Source organism: Bufo bufo, chromosome 2 (assembly GCF_905171765.1).
Source record: "Bufo bufo chromosome 2, aBufBuf1.1, whole genome shotgun sequence".
NCBI lineage: Eukaryota > Metazoa > Chordata > Amphibia > Anura > Bufonidae > Bufo > Bufo bufo.
In genome coordinates, this window is record NC_053390.1 from 547,772,594 (window position 1) to 547,787,180 (window position 14,587).

Sequence of the window (14,587 nt, forward strand, 5' to 3'; positions counted from 1 at the left end):
ACAACTGACTGCAAAGTTGAGATTGAGGAAGACTTTCTACCACTGCGAAGGATACAACGGAAGAAAAGAATGGCTGGTGAGCTTGCAGTAGATGAACCAATCTTGTTGGCGGATGATCAGTTCAGGGTAGAGGTGTACAATGTGACCATAGACCATAGACATGATTATTAATAGTTTGCAGAGCCGATTTACTACACATGGTCAGCTGTTTGCAGATTTGGCATGTTTGGATCCCAAGTATTTTAAAGACATTTTAGCACACCTTCCCAACAATGCACTTGAACGACTGAGCAGCCTTGTAATTAGATTTGACTCTATGGCAACTAAAGAGAAACTGCAAAGTGAGCTTCTTGATTTTGCAAAGTGGCACAGATTAAAAATGTCTCTTGATGAAGAGTACACAAGATGCCAACAATGAAGGTCAAGATGAAGACGCCATCCATTTTCATCTTATCTCTGAAACTGAGGAACAACTATACTCAAATCTTGGTGAGAAAAGTGGAAAGTGCAAGACTTGTAAGAGCTGTATAGCCTGCTGCTACAATGTGTTACTGTATTTCAACTTATACAGTCTAGCGTATTGTTCACTTTTTAATGCATACAAATTGACCTTGACACTTTCCTCTTCCCAAGTAGCATGTGAAAGGTCGTTTTCAAAACTTAAGATTATCTTAAACGAGCTTCGAAATTCCCTCTCCCAGCCACATTTGGAGGCCTTTATGCTGATGTCCGTGGAAAAAGATACCTTGCTTCAAGGGATGTTGCTTACATAACACTACAAGCATGTCAATGGACTAGTTAATAGGGATGTACTAATGCCAGTTTTTAATGACCGAGTTTCCAGATAATTGGCAAAACTGATCTCTAGGTGCTGGAATCTGACTGATTCGAGCGCATACAGGGCTTATACTAAATGCCTATTTACTGAGAGATTTAGTAAAAACCATCTACATGCTGGAATCACTTAGATTTCCGCATATACTGGCTGCCTGGGCATGATAGTAGTGATTGTTTAAAGCACTAACACTTTATATCATGCCCAGGCAGCCAGTACATGTGGAAATCTAAGCGATTCCAGCATGTATAGGCTGTTTGTGACTGATAGTGATAGGAGTGTGATTGATTTTTTTTGAGTAATGTTAATATGTTTCTTTCTGAAAAGTGTTGGGTTGCTTACCATGATACTGGTACGTCTTAAAAAAGTTTTGTTCTTTTCTAAAATGGGGACGTTATTATGACTTCTATAGGAAGTTTTTTTGCACATTTTCTACTGTTAAAGAATTAATAGCAACTATATAATTATTGTTTAGTATAACATTTTGCACTTTTTACATCAAAAGTTTTTTTTGCAGTTTTTGTTGCACTATTCATAAATTACTGGTTTTGTATGTGTTGAGTAACTAAAATAAAGTAAGAGTTTGAAACTGTGTCTTCCATTCTTTAAAGTAAAGTTCTTTGACTATTCTTAGTTCTTACCCAATTGGATGGGATAATGGTCTACTGTAGTGTTCCCCTACCAGGATGCCTCCAGCTGTTGCAAAACTACATCTCCCAGCATGCCCTGACAGCCAAACGCTGTCTGGGCATGCTGAGAGTTGTAGTTTTGCAAAAGCTGGAGGCATCCTGGTTGGGAAAAGCTGGTCTACTGTGATAATATGAACAATGGGGGTTCTACAAAAGAGCAAAGTTCATATTCGTGTTTACACATGTGTTTTAAAATGAATACTTTCCCCTTTTATAAACAAGTAAATAATGACGCAATGCTGTGGGGCTGGTATGCAACTTTTTCCAGGGCTGGTTTTTATCCCCAGTCTGGCCCTGAATAAATGAAGACACAAGTGATGTGGTTATAATACTCAAATCAAATCAGTCCTCTTCAAACAATTCAATAGTGAATACGATTACCCAAGACAGTGTCAATGAAGTTGAGGAGAACAGTGAGGCATAAAATGTCTTTATATTGAGGTAAATATAAAAATTTATGTGACAAATTATTATTTATGTAGTTTCTTTGTAAGTATTTTTCTATAAAGGTGTTTGTGAAGCCCATAGACTTTGTGCTGCCTGAGACAATAATTGAAACGGCACCTCCTCCTCCACATGCCAAATTCATGACCTAACCCCTTCCCTCCAGCCAGAGATGTGACTTGATCAGCATACACTTTCTAGAATACCAGTGTCTTTTTTTGTGGCACAAGGATCTTTGGGCCCCCTCAGCCTCCTGTTCCCGGTAGCAACTGCTACATCTGCACCCCCTTATAGCTACGCCCCTGCTTCCTCCCAGCAATTTGTTCGGTGACGTCACCGGGTCTGATGGGCCAGCTTGGGCGCTGCCCTAGTCGTTTTACAGGCTAGGGCAGAGCTAAAGCCCGCCCATCAGTTCCAGTGATGTCATCGTGCTCACTGCTGAGTGGAAGCCTTCTCTTGGCATCCCTCGGGAGAGCCAGGTTCGTCACCGGAACTCCTGAAAATGCCTTTGTCCTGCGCAATTTAGTGCAGGGCAAAGGAGAGCATCTGAGCATGAACTACTAAGATGCTCAAATCAGGGGGGCTGCCTGTTTGAATATGGGGATATGTCCGTGTACAGCTCTGAACCCAGACAACCCCTTTAAATTATCATACAACGTATATAGATAAAAACACAAGACCTTTGTATGTAATTTAATATTCTGAATCCTCTGCATTATTCCTAAATTTATTTAATCAAATTTACTTATAATTGAAATAAATTTATTCTAATAATTATATTTAATATACAGATTTCAACACTTCTTTCTGAATTACGGGAAAAATACAGTCATCAATCTAACATGGAATGCTCCCCAGACAATCCAACTCCACAACAAAAAATAAAATATATATCGAGTTTGATGAAGAGCTGGAGGATAATTGTGTTGGCAACACTAATTGGTGCACCTGTTCAAGATGTCATATTATGCCAACCTATGTGGAGTCTATATGTTGCCAAGAGATGCAAAATGCAGAACCTTTTATATTGGACAATGCCTGTATAACGCTTCATGAGTACTTTAATTTATACTGTCAAAGAGAAGACCTTATAAATATTAATCTACGTGCCGTTGGTCAAGTTAGGACACCACCTTCGGATAGAGATCTCAACTGGTTAGTTTTAAATTGACAATAATATAAACCTCTCTTCTATGTATGCTGTGTATGTTTTTATTCATGTCTACTGCAGCCTTCCCTGAATATCATTTAACCTACGCCTGTTGTCTGCTCAGTTTGGCTAGTCAAACATGTGTATGTTGATGTGCATTCCATGAATCACGCTGGTTTATGGGTGCCATGTAGACCACTAGAGGATGTTTGACATAAAAAAATGTAATATTTCCTGTTGCACTAAAGACACTAGTATACTAAATAAATGGTACTTCATATGTATGTAGCATGATAATATTCTGAGCTAAATAAAAAACTAATTATTAGAAATTACTAATATTATTCTTTTTATTTTCTAAAATGGGCTTTCTGACCTTTTAGACATATCATTAAAAGCTAAGTTTTACTACTGCCCTTTTTATATTTTTTATATTTTTTTGTATACTGCAGTAGTCTTGTAGGACTGAACCTGTAGAAACAGCTTCTGTGGTGGCTGCATTTGATTGTGTTTTCTCAACGGCGTAAGACAACATACTGTTTTTCACTACTTGGGTGCATGGTTACCTTGGTGTTGGAAATAGGAAACCCATACCCTCTTTGTGTAGTTAATCTGGTACGGAGCACTTTTCCAGACCCAGAGGACCAGTACATGTGTTATAAAGAAAGTTCAGATTACCCTGCAGAGTTTATGGCATTTGAATAAAAACCTTAAAAAATATTTATAAAGAACATTATAGTAAATAAAATGTTTCTAACAATACATGGCTAGTGATTTTCAATTTAGCAAATAGCACCTTATTTTGAAGGCTACCTTTATTTATACAATGTTTGTTTTTGTTCTTATGAAAAAAACATTTTGTTTGCTATGTAAATGGGTCAAAAAAGGTTCCCAGAGGGACGTTATTTATGTATGAGGGCGCCAGCACATGCCTCCTGTTATTACCCAGGCTTTCCTCCTCACGACTCTGACGTGACACCCCCACTACAGTGTGTGTGTACACCACCTTGCATTGTCACATACAAGCCATAACTAAATTGCATTTTTCAAACATGCATTTCAGTTGAATTTTGAGAATGGCAAGTGCCTAACACTGCCCTCCACTATACACTGCAAGTGCAACATTGAAGTGCTAACTCTACTTCTTTTCAGTCACAAACTAATTCTGCTGCGATGCATCATTAAAAAATGAGTCTTATTTATGTCTTTTATGTGACGTAGCAAAGTCCATCTGGGCACCTTAATTGACCCATTTTTAAACAAAAAAGATTATTTCAAAAGTTAGAATAAAAAAATGTTTTGGTCAACAGGCAGTTTTAATTCAATGGCCATGGCGTATGTCACAGATATTTCTCTTATATATTTTCTTTTATTCATGAAAGGTGTTAGCTCAATTTAGTAAGTGTCATTTTTGTAGTAGAGGAAGTTAATACAAGCCACTTACTAATGTAATGTTATTATCCATATTGCTTCCTTTCCTGGCAGGATTAATTTTTTCATCACATTATACACTGCTCGTTTCCATGGTTATAGACCACCCTGCAATCCATCAGTGGTGGTCGTTCGTGCACAATATAAGAAAAATCACTAGCCATCAGAAAGGCTGACGATTTTTCCTATAGTGTTTAAGCACGACCACCACTGATGCATTGCAGGGTGATCGCAATCATGGAAACAAGCAGTGTATAATGTGATGGAAAAATTAATCCTGCCAGCGAAGAAGGCAATATGGAGAATAACAATACATTAGTAAGTGCCTTATATTAACTTCCTCTTCATGATAAATGCCACTTACTGAAGTGAGACAATGCTAAGTTTACATGTATTTATACATATATTATTACAGTTGTAAAAAATATTTAAGATTACTAAGTAGAAATTAAAATTGCTACCAAGAAAAATAGTTCTTTATTTATAATTTCAAAAAAGGGACCGAACAGAACACATTTTGACAAAGCATTTGGTATTCATTTACTGAACTGTTTCAGAGTGAATAATACTATTGTCAGATATAATGGTTGTAACAACTATTAATCAAGGGAGAAGCAGCAGCTGCGTTGCGTGTACCAGGCGCTGCATGGAGCAGGGAGCCAGGTAAGTACAGTCGTGGCCAAAAGTTTTGAGAATGACATAAATATTGGAAATTGGAAAAGTTGCTGCTTAAGTTTTTATAATAGCAATTTGCATATACTCCAGAATGTTATGAAGAGTGATCAGATGAATTGCATAGTCCTTCTTTGCCATGAAAATTAACTTAATCCCCAAAAAAACTTTCCACTGCATTTCATTGCTGTCATTAAAGGACCTGCTGAGATTATTCAGTAATCGTCTTGTTAAATCAGGTGAGAATGTTGACGAGCACAAGGCTGGAGATCATTATGTCAGGCTGATTGGGTTAAAATGGCAGACTTGACATGTTAAAAGGAGGGTAATGCTTGAAATCATTGTTCTTCCATTGTTAACCATGGTGACCTGCAAAGAAACAGCGTGCAGCCATCATTGCGTTGCATACAAATGGCTTCACAGGCAAGGCTATTGTGGCTACTAAGATTGCACCTTAATCAACAATTTATAGGATCATCAAGAACTTCAAGGAAAGAGGTTCAATTCTTGTTAAGAAGGCTTCAGGGCGTCCTAGAAAGTCCAGCAAGTGCCAGGATCGTCTCCTAAAGAGGATTCAGCTGCGGGATCGGAGTGCCACCAGTGCAGTACTTGCTCAGGAATGGCAGCATGCAGGTGTGAGCGCATCTGCACGCACAGTGAGGCGAAGACTTTTGGAAGATGGCCTGGTGTCAAGAAGGGCAGCAAAGAAGCCACTTCTCTCAAAAAAAAACATCAGGGACAGATTTATATTCTGCAGAAAGTTTGGTGAATGGACTGCTGAGGACTGGGGCAAAGTCATATTCTCCGATGAAGCCTCTTTCCGATTGTTTGGGGCATCTGGAAAAAGGCTTGTCCGGAGAAGAAAAGGTGAGCGCTACCATCAGTCCTGTGCCATGCCAACAGTAAAGCATCCTGAGACCATTCATGTGTGGGGTTGCTTCTCATCCAAGGGAGTGGGCTCACTCACAATTTTGCCCAAAAACACAGCCATGAATAATGAATGGTACCAAAACACCCTCCAACAGCAACTTCTTCCAACAATCCAACAACAGTTTGGTGAAGAACAATGCATTTTCCAGCACGATGGAGCACCGTGCCATAAGGCAAAAGTGATAACTAAGTGGCTCGGGGACCAAAACGTTGGCATTTTGGGTCCATGGCCTGGAAACTCCCCAGATCTTAATCCCATTGAAAACTTGTGGTCAATCCTCAAGAGGCGGGTGGACAAACAAAAACCCACTAATTCTGACAAACTCCAAGAAGTGATTATGAAAGAATGGGTTGCTATCAGTCAGGAATTGGCCCAGAAGTTGATTGAGAGCATGCCCAGTCCAATTGCAGAGGTCTTGAAAAAGAAGGGCCAACACTGCAAATACTGACTCTTTGCATAAATGTCATGTAATTGACGATAAAAGCCTTTAAAACGTATAAAGTGCGTGTAATTATATTTCTCTACATCACAGAAACAACTGAAACAAAGATCTAAAAGCAGTTTAGCAGCAAACTTTGTGAAAACGAATATTTGTGTCACGACTGTATATTGCATAGAATTTTAGAAGCAATTCTTAAAATTTTTAAGAAAATTGCCAAAACCCACTTTTTAAGGACCAGTTCAGGTCTGAAGTCATTTTGTTGGGCTTACATAGTGGATACCCCCATAAATTACCCCATTGTAGAAATTACACCCCTCAAGTTACTTAAAACTGATTTTACGAACTGTGTTAACCCTTTAGGTGTTCCACAAGAATTAAAGGAAAATGAAGATTGCATTTTTTTATTTCACTTTTTTGGCAGATTTTCCATTTTAATCCATTTTTTTTCTTTAACACATTGAGGGTTAACAGCCAAACACAACTCAATATTTATTACCCTGATTCTGTGGTTTACAGAAACACACCACATGTGGTCGTAAACTGATGTAAGGGCACATGGCAGGGCGCAGAAGAAAAGGAGCGCCATATGGTTTTTGGAAGGCAGATTTTGCTGAACTGGTTTTTAGATGCCATGTCCCATTTGAAGCCACCCTGATACACCCTTACAGTAGAAACTCCCAAAAAGTGACCCCGTTTTGGAAACTAGGGGATAAGGTGCCATTTTTATTGGTACTATTTTGGGGTACATATGATTTTTATTACATTTTTTATTACATTTTTTTGTGAGGCAAGGTAACCAAAAAATGGCTGTTTTGGCACTGTTTTTATTTTTTATAACATTCATTTGACAGGGTAGATCACGTGCTATTTTTAAAGAGCAGGTTGTTACGGACGCAATGATATCAAATATGTCTACTTTCTTTGTTTTTTTCAGTTTTACATAATAAAGCACTTTTGAAAAAAAATTATGTTTTTGTGTCTCCATTTTCTGAACGCCATATTCTTTTTATTTTTCTGCCGATCGTCTTGTGCAGGGGCTCGTTTTTGCAGAAAGAGTTGATGTTTTCATTTGTACAATTTTTGGGTACATATGATTTTTTGATCATTCATTATAACACTTTATGGGGCAAGGTGACCAAAAAATTGGTTGTTTTAGCAGTTTTTATTTATTTATTTTTACAGCGTTCACCTAAGGGGTTAGGTCATGTGACATTTTTATAGAGCAGATCGTTACGGACGTGGCGATACCTAATATGTATACTTTTTCTTATTTATTTGTTTTACACAATAATAGCATTTTTTTAACCAAAAAAATTATGTTTTAGTGTCTCCATAGTCTGAGAGCCATAGCTTTTTTATTTTTTGACCAATTGTCTTAGTTAGGGTCTAATTTTTGGCGGGATAAGGTGACAGTTTGATTGGTACTATTTTGGGGGGCATACGCCTTTTTGATCGCTTGGTGTTGCACGTTATGTGATGTTAGGTGACAAAAAAAATAGCTTTTTTGGCACCGTTTTTTTTTTTCTTTTTACGGTGTTCATCCAAGGGGTTAGGTCATGTGATATTTTTAGAGAGCTGGTTGTTACGGACGCGGCAATACCTAATATGTATACTTTTTTCATTTCTTTCTCTTTAACACAATAATAGCATTTTTTAAACAAAAAAATGATGTTTTAAAATGTCCATGTTCTGAGAGCTATAGTTTTTTTTATTTTTTTAGCGATTTTCTTATGTAGGCACATTTTTTGTGGGATGAGGTGACGGTTTTATTGGTACCATTTTGTGGGACATACGCCTTTTGATCACTTGGCGTTACATTTTTTGTTATGTAAGGTGACAAAAATGGCTTTTTTTTACACAGTTTTTGTTTTTTTTATGTTGTTTATCGGGCTGGGTGGATCATGTGATATATTTATAGAGCCGACCACCACGGATGTGGCAATACCAAATACAGATGTTGCAGGGGTAGCATACACACTCTTAACTCAAATTTCTTAACTCATAGCATTATCTTGAAACAAAATCCATTGAAAAGCAATTGCTTAACGCATTTAGTTGCATTTAGTTTAGATAACATGTCTCATAAAGCATGTGTGTTAACCCTGCTACATTCGTATGTCTATTTTATAAATATTTTTCTATTTTAAAATTAGTTTTTTTTTACATGTGAAACCTTTTTTTTAATTTTTTTTATTTTGACACTTTCTTTTTTTTTATTTTACACTTTGCGTCCCCCATCCACGGGGTAATTTCCATGCAAAACTTCAGTCTACTTGCAGAAGTCAGCTTCTTTCGGATGGACTTGGCGTAATGCCAGACATCAAACTGATGTTTAATATGGCTGTATTCTTGTCTCATCTTCTTCCGGATACCAACATGTCTATCAGAAGCGAAGATTTTAATATTGAAGTCTTCATTTAGTAGACTATCTAAAACAATAACGAATCCGTGCTTCTCCATTGCTACTGATAAAGGACATTGTGTTCGCTGGACGACTTCAAAGTTGATTATCTTCTGTGTAACAGTGTCCATCATCGTGTAGACACAATACTTGGCACTGTGTACTGGGCTATCACATTGCCCATCTCCAGCAATGCTCAGATCTTGATGTCTAATTTCTTCTTTTATCCTAGACATCAAATTTTTCCATGCCAAATCGATTGCAGGAAACAGAAACTTACTTGATATCGAAAATAACTTTTTTCAGATATACTTAACAATCGTAAGATATCAAAGAGTTCTTTAACTTTCTGAAAGTTGAGGCCACTAAACAAAATGGATGCGGCAGTAAGTAAATTGCCTGCACCATACTGTCCGATTCTTGGTTGATTTTTAAAAACCTTAAATTTGTGACCTTGGACACAAGTTGCATGGGCAGACATATAGGTGCCTTCGTAATTCTTGGTATAACTTTTTACCAGGAAGGTAAAATTGACATCGAAAAGAATTTTATTTGTGATGGCTCATCTAATTGCTATATATGGAGTGGGGGCCACCAACCGATATAGACACACCCAGTCTGTAGAGTAAAGAGTGAACATAAAATTCAGAGTGGTTGGGCACCCCTCATTGGGAAGGATTCATCCAGCGTATTGCTGTAGATATGTTATTGGATACTGGGAAAAATTGTATACAAGGGGTTAATCACACCTTATTAGGAAAGTCTCATTATAGTGTATTGGTATGAATAATAAATTATTTTATTGTGCACATAAAACCATTGAAACCATGTGGCAATTAATAAATAAAATTACATGTAGCAATTAATAGAATAAAATTACATGTGTAACAGAATACAGGGAATATCAGAAATATTAGATAATAGGGACCGTGGTAAAATAGGACCGTGGTGTGATTAGGTCCCTATAATGGATATTTCCGATATTCTTCAAACCGCATGTATTTATTTGGCCATATAGCAGCTTGATTGAATATTCAGGAAGATGTATCTGCGGCAAAAAAAAAAATCATATATCAAAGTTCATCCGAATAAATTAAAAAGGTGCGAAAGTTAATCCACCTATAGTAAAAATTCATCCAGCAAATAGTTCATCCACAATAATCATAGGACCGCAATGTCTATTAGAGTTTGGAGATGGGTATATGTGCTCTCGATTTTTAAACCACAAGATTCATCTACCCGCAGTATTGGTAGAAGTATGGAGATGAATATATATGCTCCAGGATATTTCTGTAATCCAAGTATTTGATATCATATATCAAATATATGGACGGACTGACTGGACTCTCAGCGGCCCTCGCCCCTCCAGCACAGGCGGGACTCGGACCCCACCCCAGTCACTCATTAAGGACCTTTAGGTTCGCAGCCATGGAAATGGAATATATCCGCGCAGGGCCGTCTTTAATATTGATTGGACCCTGGGCAAAAATTTACTTGGGCCCCCCTGGATCCCGCCTTCCCACACCCTAGCATGCAATCACGCCCTCCACCACAACACACACACAAAAAAAAAAATCCACACACCTCGTAGAGTAGTGAACTACTACTGCAGTATTATTTATTTAGGGACTGTAAGGCCTCATGCACACGACTGTGCCGTTTTTTGCGGTCCGCAAACCTGCAAAAAACGGAAGCCGCCCGTGTGCCTTCTGCAATTTGCGTAACGGAACGGGCGTCCCATTGTAGACATGCCTATTCTTGTCCGCAAAACAGACAAGAATAGGACATGTTCTATTTTTTTGGCGGGGCCACGTAACGGAGCAACGGATGCGGACCCAAACAACGGCCGTGTGCATGAGGCCTAAGCACATGCAGTCTCAGGAGTGGTCCACACCACACCCCTGCCTTGCAGCCTCACAGGAGTACAGGACCAGTATCTGTACACGTATGTATGGCATAATTGGGATGCACATCACACATGACATGACACAGGTCTTTACCAGGCTGCAGGCCAGCAGACACGTTATTATTGCCACATGTGTCACATGCCACTACTGACTGTACAGCCGTTCAGAGTTCAGACACTTCACAGTTCCACTTCCTTCAGAAAAGCGAGCCTGCCGTGCCCTTTAGCGACTTACAGATAGAGGCAGTGGCGTTGCTATGGCTGGTGTCACCCTTTGCTCAGGGGGGCCCTCATGAATATAGTTTAACCGTTTATGTGCAAAAGAGAAAAAAAGAAGTCACTATGTCAGCTCCAATCAGATATCTGCACATAGACCAAGAGTCTTGGTCTATGTGCAGATTGATATCTGATTGGAGCTGACTTCTTTTTTTCTCTTTTGCACATAAATGGTTAAACTATATTCCTTAGTGAAAATGACCAGTCCACACCATGAGGGCCCCCCTGAGCAAAGATTAGTAAATGTGGCCGGTGGTCGCCCCAGGCCACAGTTCAGCAGACAGAGAGAACCCAACCCCTTATGTCTCCCGTCTCTATAATAATCCCCCACTAATGGGGTTATTTAAATTACTGATCGATTATTAGACGACAGACGAGAGAAATAAGGGATTCTCTCTGTCTGTCTGCTGAACTGTGGCCTGGGGGCCACCACTGGCCACATTTACTAATCTTTGCTCAGGGGGGCCCTCATGGTGTGGTGTGGAATGGTCATTTTTACTAAGGAATATAGTTTAACCGTTTATGTGAAAAAGAGAAAAAAAAGAGGTCACTAAGTCAGCTCCAATCAGATATCTGCTCTGCACATAGACCCAGAGTCTTTGTCCATGTGCAGATATCTGATTGGAGCTGACTTCTTTTTTTCTCTTTTGCACATAAAGGGTTAAACTATATTCCTTAGTGAAAATGACACCATGAGGGCCCCCCTGAGCAAAGATTGGCCCCCAGGCCAGTTCAGCAGCAGACAGAACCCAACTCCTTATGTCTCCTGGGGCCGTCCGTCTCTATAATCCCCCACTAATTTATGAATGGATCTGGGGTGGTTAATTATTAATTTGGTGATCAGCCTGACCGGTCTAAATTTCTAATGTAGAATTAAGTCAATATATATGCGTGCTTTTTGCTTTAAAGCCTTTACCTACCGAGTCCTCCCCTCCTGGCGCGGCAGTGGCAGGTCTGGTCTGGCCTGTAGGTAAGGTGAGTGAGTCACTGGTGCCTGGTCTGGTCACGTGAGGCCGTGACTCACCACCCAATCCCTTTAGCTCCGGACCGGAGGCGGAGACTTATTCCCTGCTGCTGGCTGCTCCGCCGTGGCTCCACTCTACTCGGCTGCGGTGAGTCACATCACACACCCCTTTTACCACGTGACGGCGGGGCGCCGACGTGCTTGCTAACTAAGCAGCGCAGCACAGTTGTAACTTGTTCTGAAGAGTGTCTGCTGCGCTGCTGCATAGTGAATCGGAGTCGGGCGTCGGGCCCCCAGGAGCAACTGGGCCCGGGGCAGCTGCCCCTTTTGCCCTGCGGCAAAGACGGCCCTGTATCCGCGTGGCCGAGGATGCGAAAGGGGAGCAGACGGAAATTCCATGCGAGGATGATGGCACCGTTCTGCTGTCCACTGTAACTGCCCAGTTTCCTGGTGCTTGCAGCCTCCGATACAGGAATCCGGTGAATCGTTGTATGCGCGGCGTCCGCCTGGTAGAAGAAACTGATGCTTCTTCTGCTGTAAAAATCAAGCGAGCTGCGACAAATACCTCTGATCTCATTGTGCTTGGCTTACCATGGAAAACAACAGAGCAGGATCTAAAGGACTACTTCAGCGCCTACGGGGAACTCATTATGGCCCAGGTTAAAAAAGATGCCCAAACCGGCCATTCTAGAGGATTTGCCTTCATAAGATTTACTGATTATAAAGCCCAAGTGAAGGTGATGTCCCTGCGTCACAAGATAGATGGAAGATGGTGCCATTGTAAGCTGCCTAATTCCAAGCAAAGCCCGGATGAACCTATTTGCAGCCATAAGGTATATGTTGGCCGGTGCACTGAGGATATGACAGCGGAGGAGCTTCGCCATTTCTTCACGCAGTACGGGGAGGTTGTGGATGTGTTTGTCCCGAAGCAATTTAGAGCGTTTGCCTTTGTGGCCTTTGCCGATGACCAGGTTGCCCAGTCTTTGTGTGGAGAAGATCTGATTATCAAAGGATTCAGTGTTCACGTATCTGCAGCTAAAGACTATAGTGAGAGCCCTTTGGAGAGCGGTGACAGATTCCCAGGACCCATCTTTGGGAATTGGGGATATCCTAATAACAGGCCAAACAATAGTGGCCTTGCGCACAACCAGCCTAATCTCTCATCTCTCCTTCTAAATCCTGGTATGTCTTTTCTGAAGCATTAATGTCTCCTTCCCTGCTGGATTTATTGAGTATTTGTTTACCTTGACTATTTCACCCCTGTATCTGGTGCCCCTTGATTAGGCCATATGTAGCCCCCTCCCCTCTTGGTCACACCTGATTGAACACTGAGTGGTATAAATCTAAGGTCCTTGGTCTTTCAGACCTTGGTCTTTCCAAATGCCACATCTCTCAAGTGCCACTCTTAAGTGCACAGACTGAATTATACCAGAATTGGACCACAGGTAAATACAGACATTAGTTAATGCAAACAATGTTTAAATTTTTCCTCTTACTCTTCCCACTTTTCCAACACCTCCTGAAATACCCCCACATCCATTAACCCACCAAGGAACTATTCATCTCTTCCTACATTTTACCTTTTCATCTGACCGCTTGCACAAACCTGTTTGCCAACATAAAACACTTCCTTCCCAAACACACACATACGCCTCATGCCCTCTCTTACTCTCATCTATTAACACTTTCTCTGCTTCTCCTTACTGCTGGTGATATCTCTCCAAATCCAGGACCCCCTCAGCAAATCCCCACTATCACCTCCATGTCCCACTACAAATCTCCTTCTACAAATTTCTGCAACCCCTTAAACCTAATTACCATTCCTCTGACCCCTGCTCCTTTGGTTCCTCTTGCAGGAGCATTATGGAACGCGCGCTCCATCTGTAACAAACTGTCATACATTCATGAACTGTTCATCTCTCAAAACCTTTCCTTTCTGGGTCTCACAGAAACATGGCTGACACCCTCAGACACCTCCTCCCCTGCTGCACTCTCTTATAGTGGATTTCAATTCACTCACACCCCCCGCCCCAGCTGCAAACATGGTGGAGGAGTTGGTCTTCTCCTATCAGACACCTGCTCCTACAGCCCAATTCCACTGCCACCCTCCATTACGCTCACCTCATTTGAAGTACACTCTGTTCGCATCTACTCTCCCTCCAACCTTCAAGTAGCCGTCATTTACCGCCCTCCAGGCCCAGCCACCATCTTTCTTGACCACTTTAACACCTGGCTACTACACTTTCTTTCTGCCGACATCCCCACTATCATCATGAAGGCTTGAACATCCCTATTGACACATGCCACTCGGACGCCTCTAAACTCCTGTCACTCTCTTCCTCCTTCGGCCTCTCACAGTGGTCTTCAGTTCCCACCCACAGAGATGGTCACACTCTGGATCTGATCTTTACCCGCCTCTGCTCCCTATCTAACCTTTATAATTCGC

The 14,587-nt window shown here is 40.7% G+C and overlaps 1 protein-coding gene across 1 annotated transcript in view; it reads left to right on the forward strand.

Moving 5' to 3' along the window:
* Nucleotides 1-5,132: 5,132 nt before the first annotated feature.
* Nucleotides 5,133-14,587, forward strand: part of LOC120990968 (TAR DNA-binding protein 43-like) — an 81,268-nt gene continuing 71,813 nt past the window's right edge. The window contains exons 1-2 of the mRNA XM_040419859.1: nucleotides 5,133-5,212; nucleotides 12,485-13,291. Of these exons, the coding sequence (XP_040275793.1) occupies nucleotides 5,133-5,212; nucleotides 12,485-13,291 (887 nt within the window). The remainder of the gene's footprint in view (nucleotides 5,213-12,484; nucleotides 13,292-14,587) is intronic.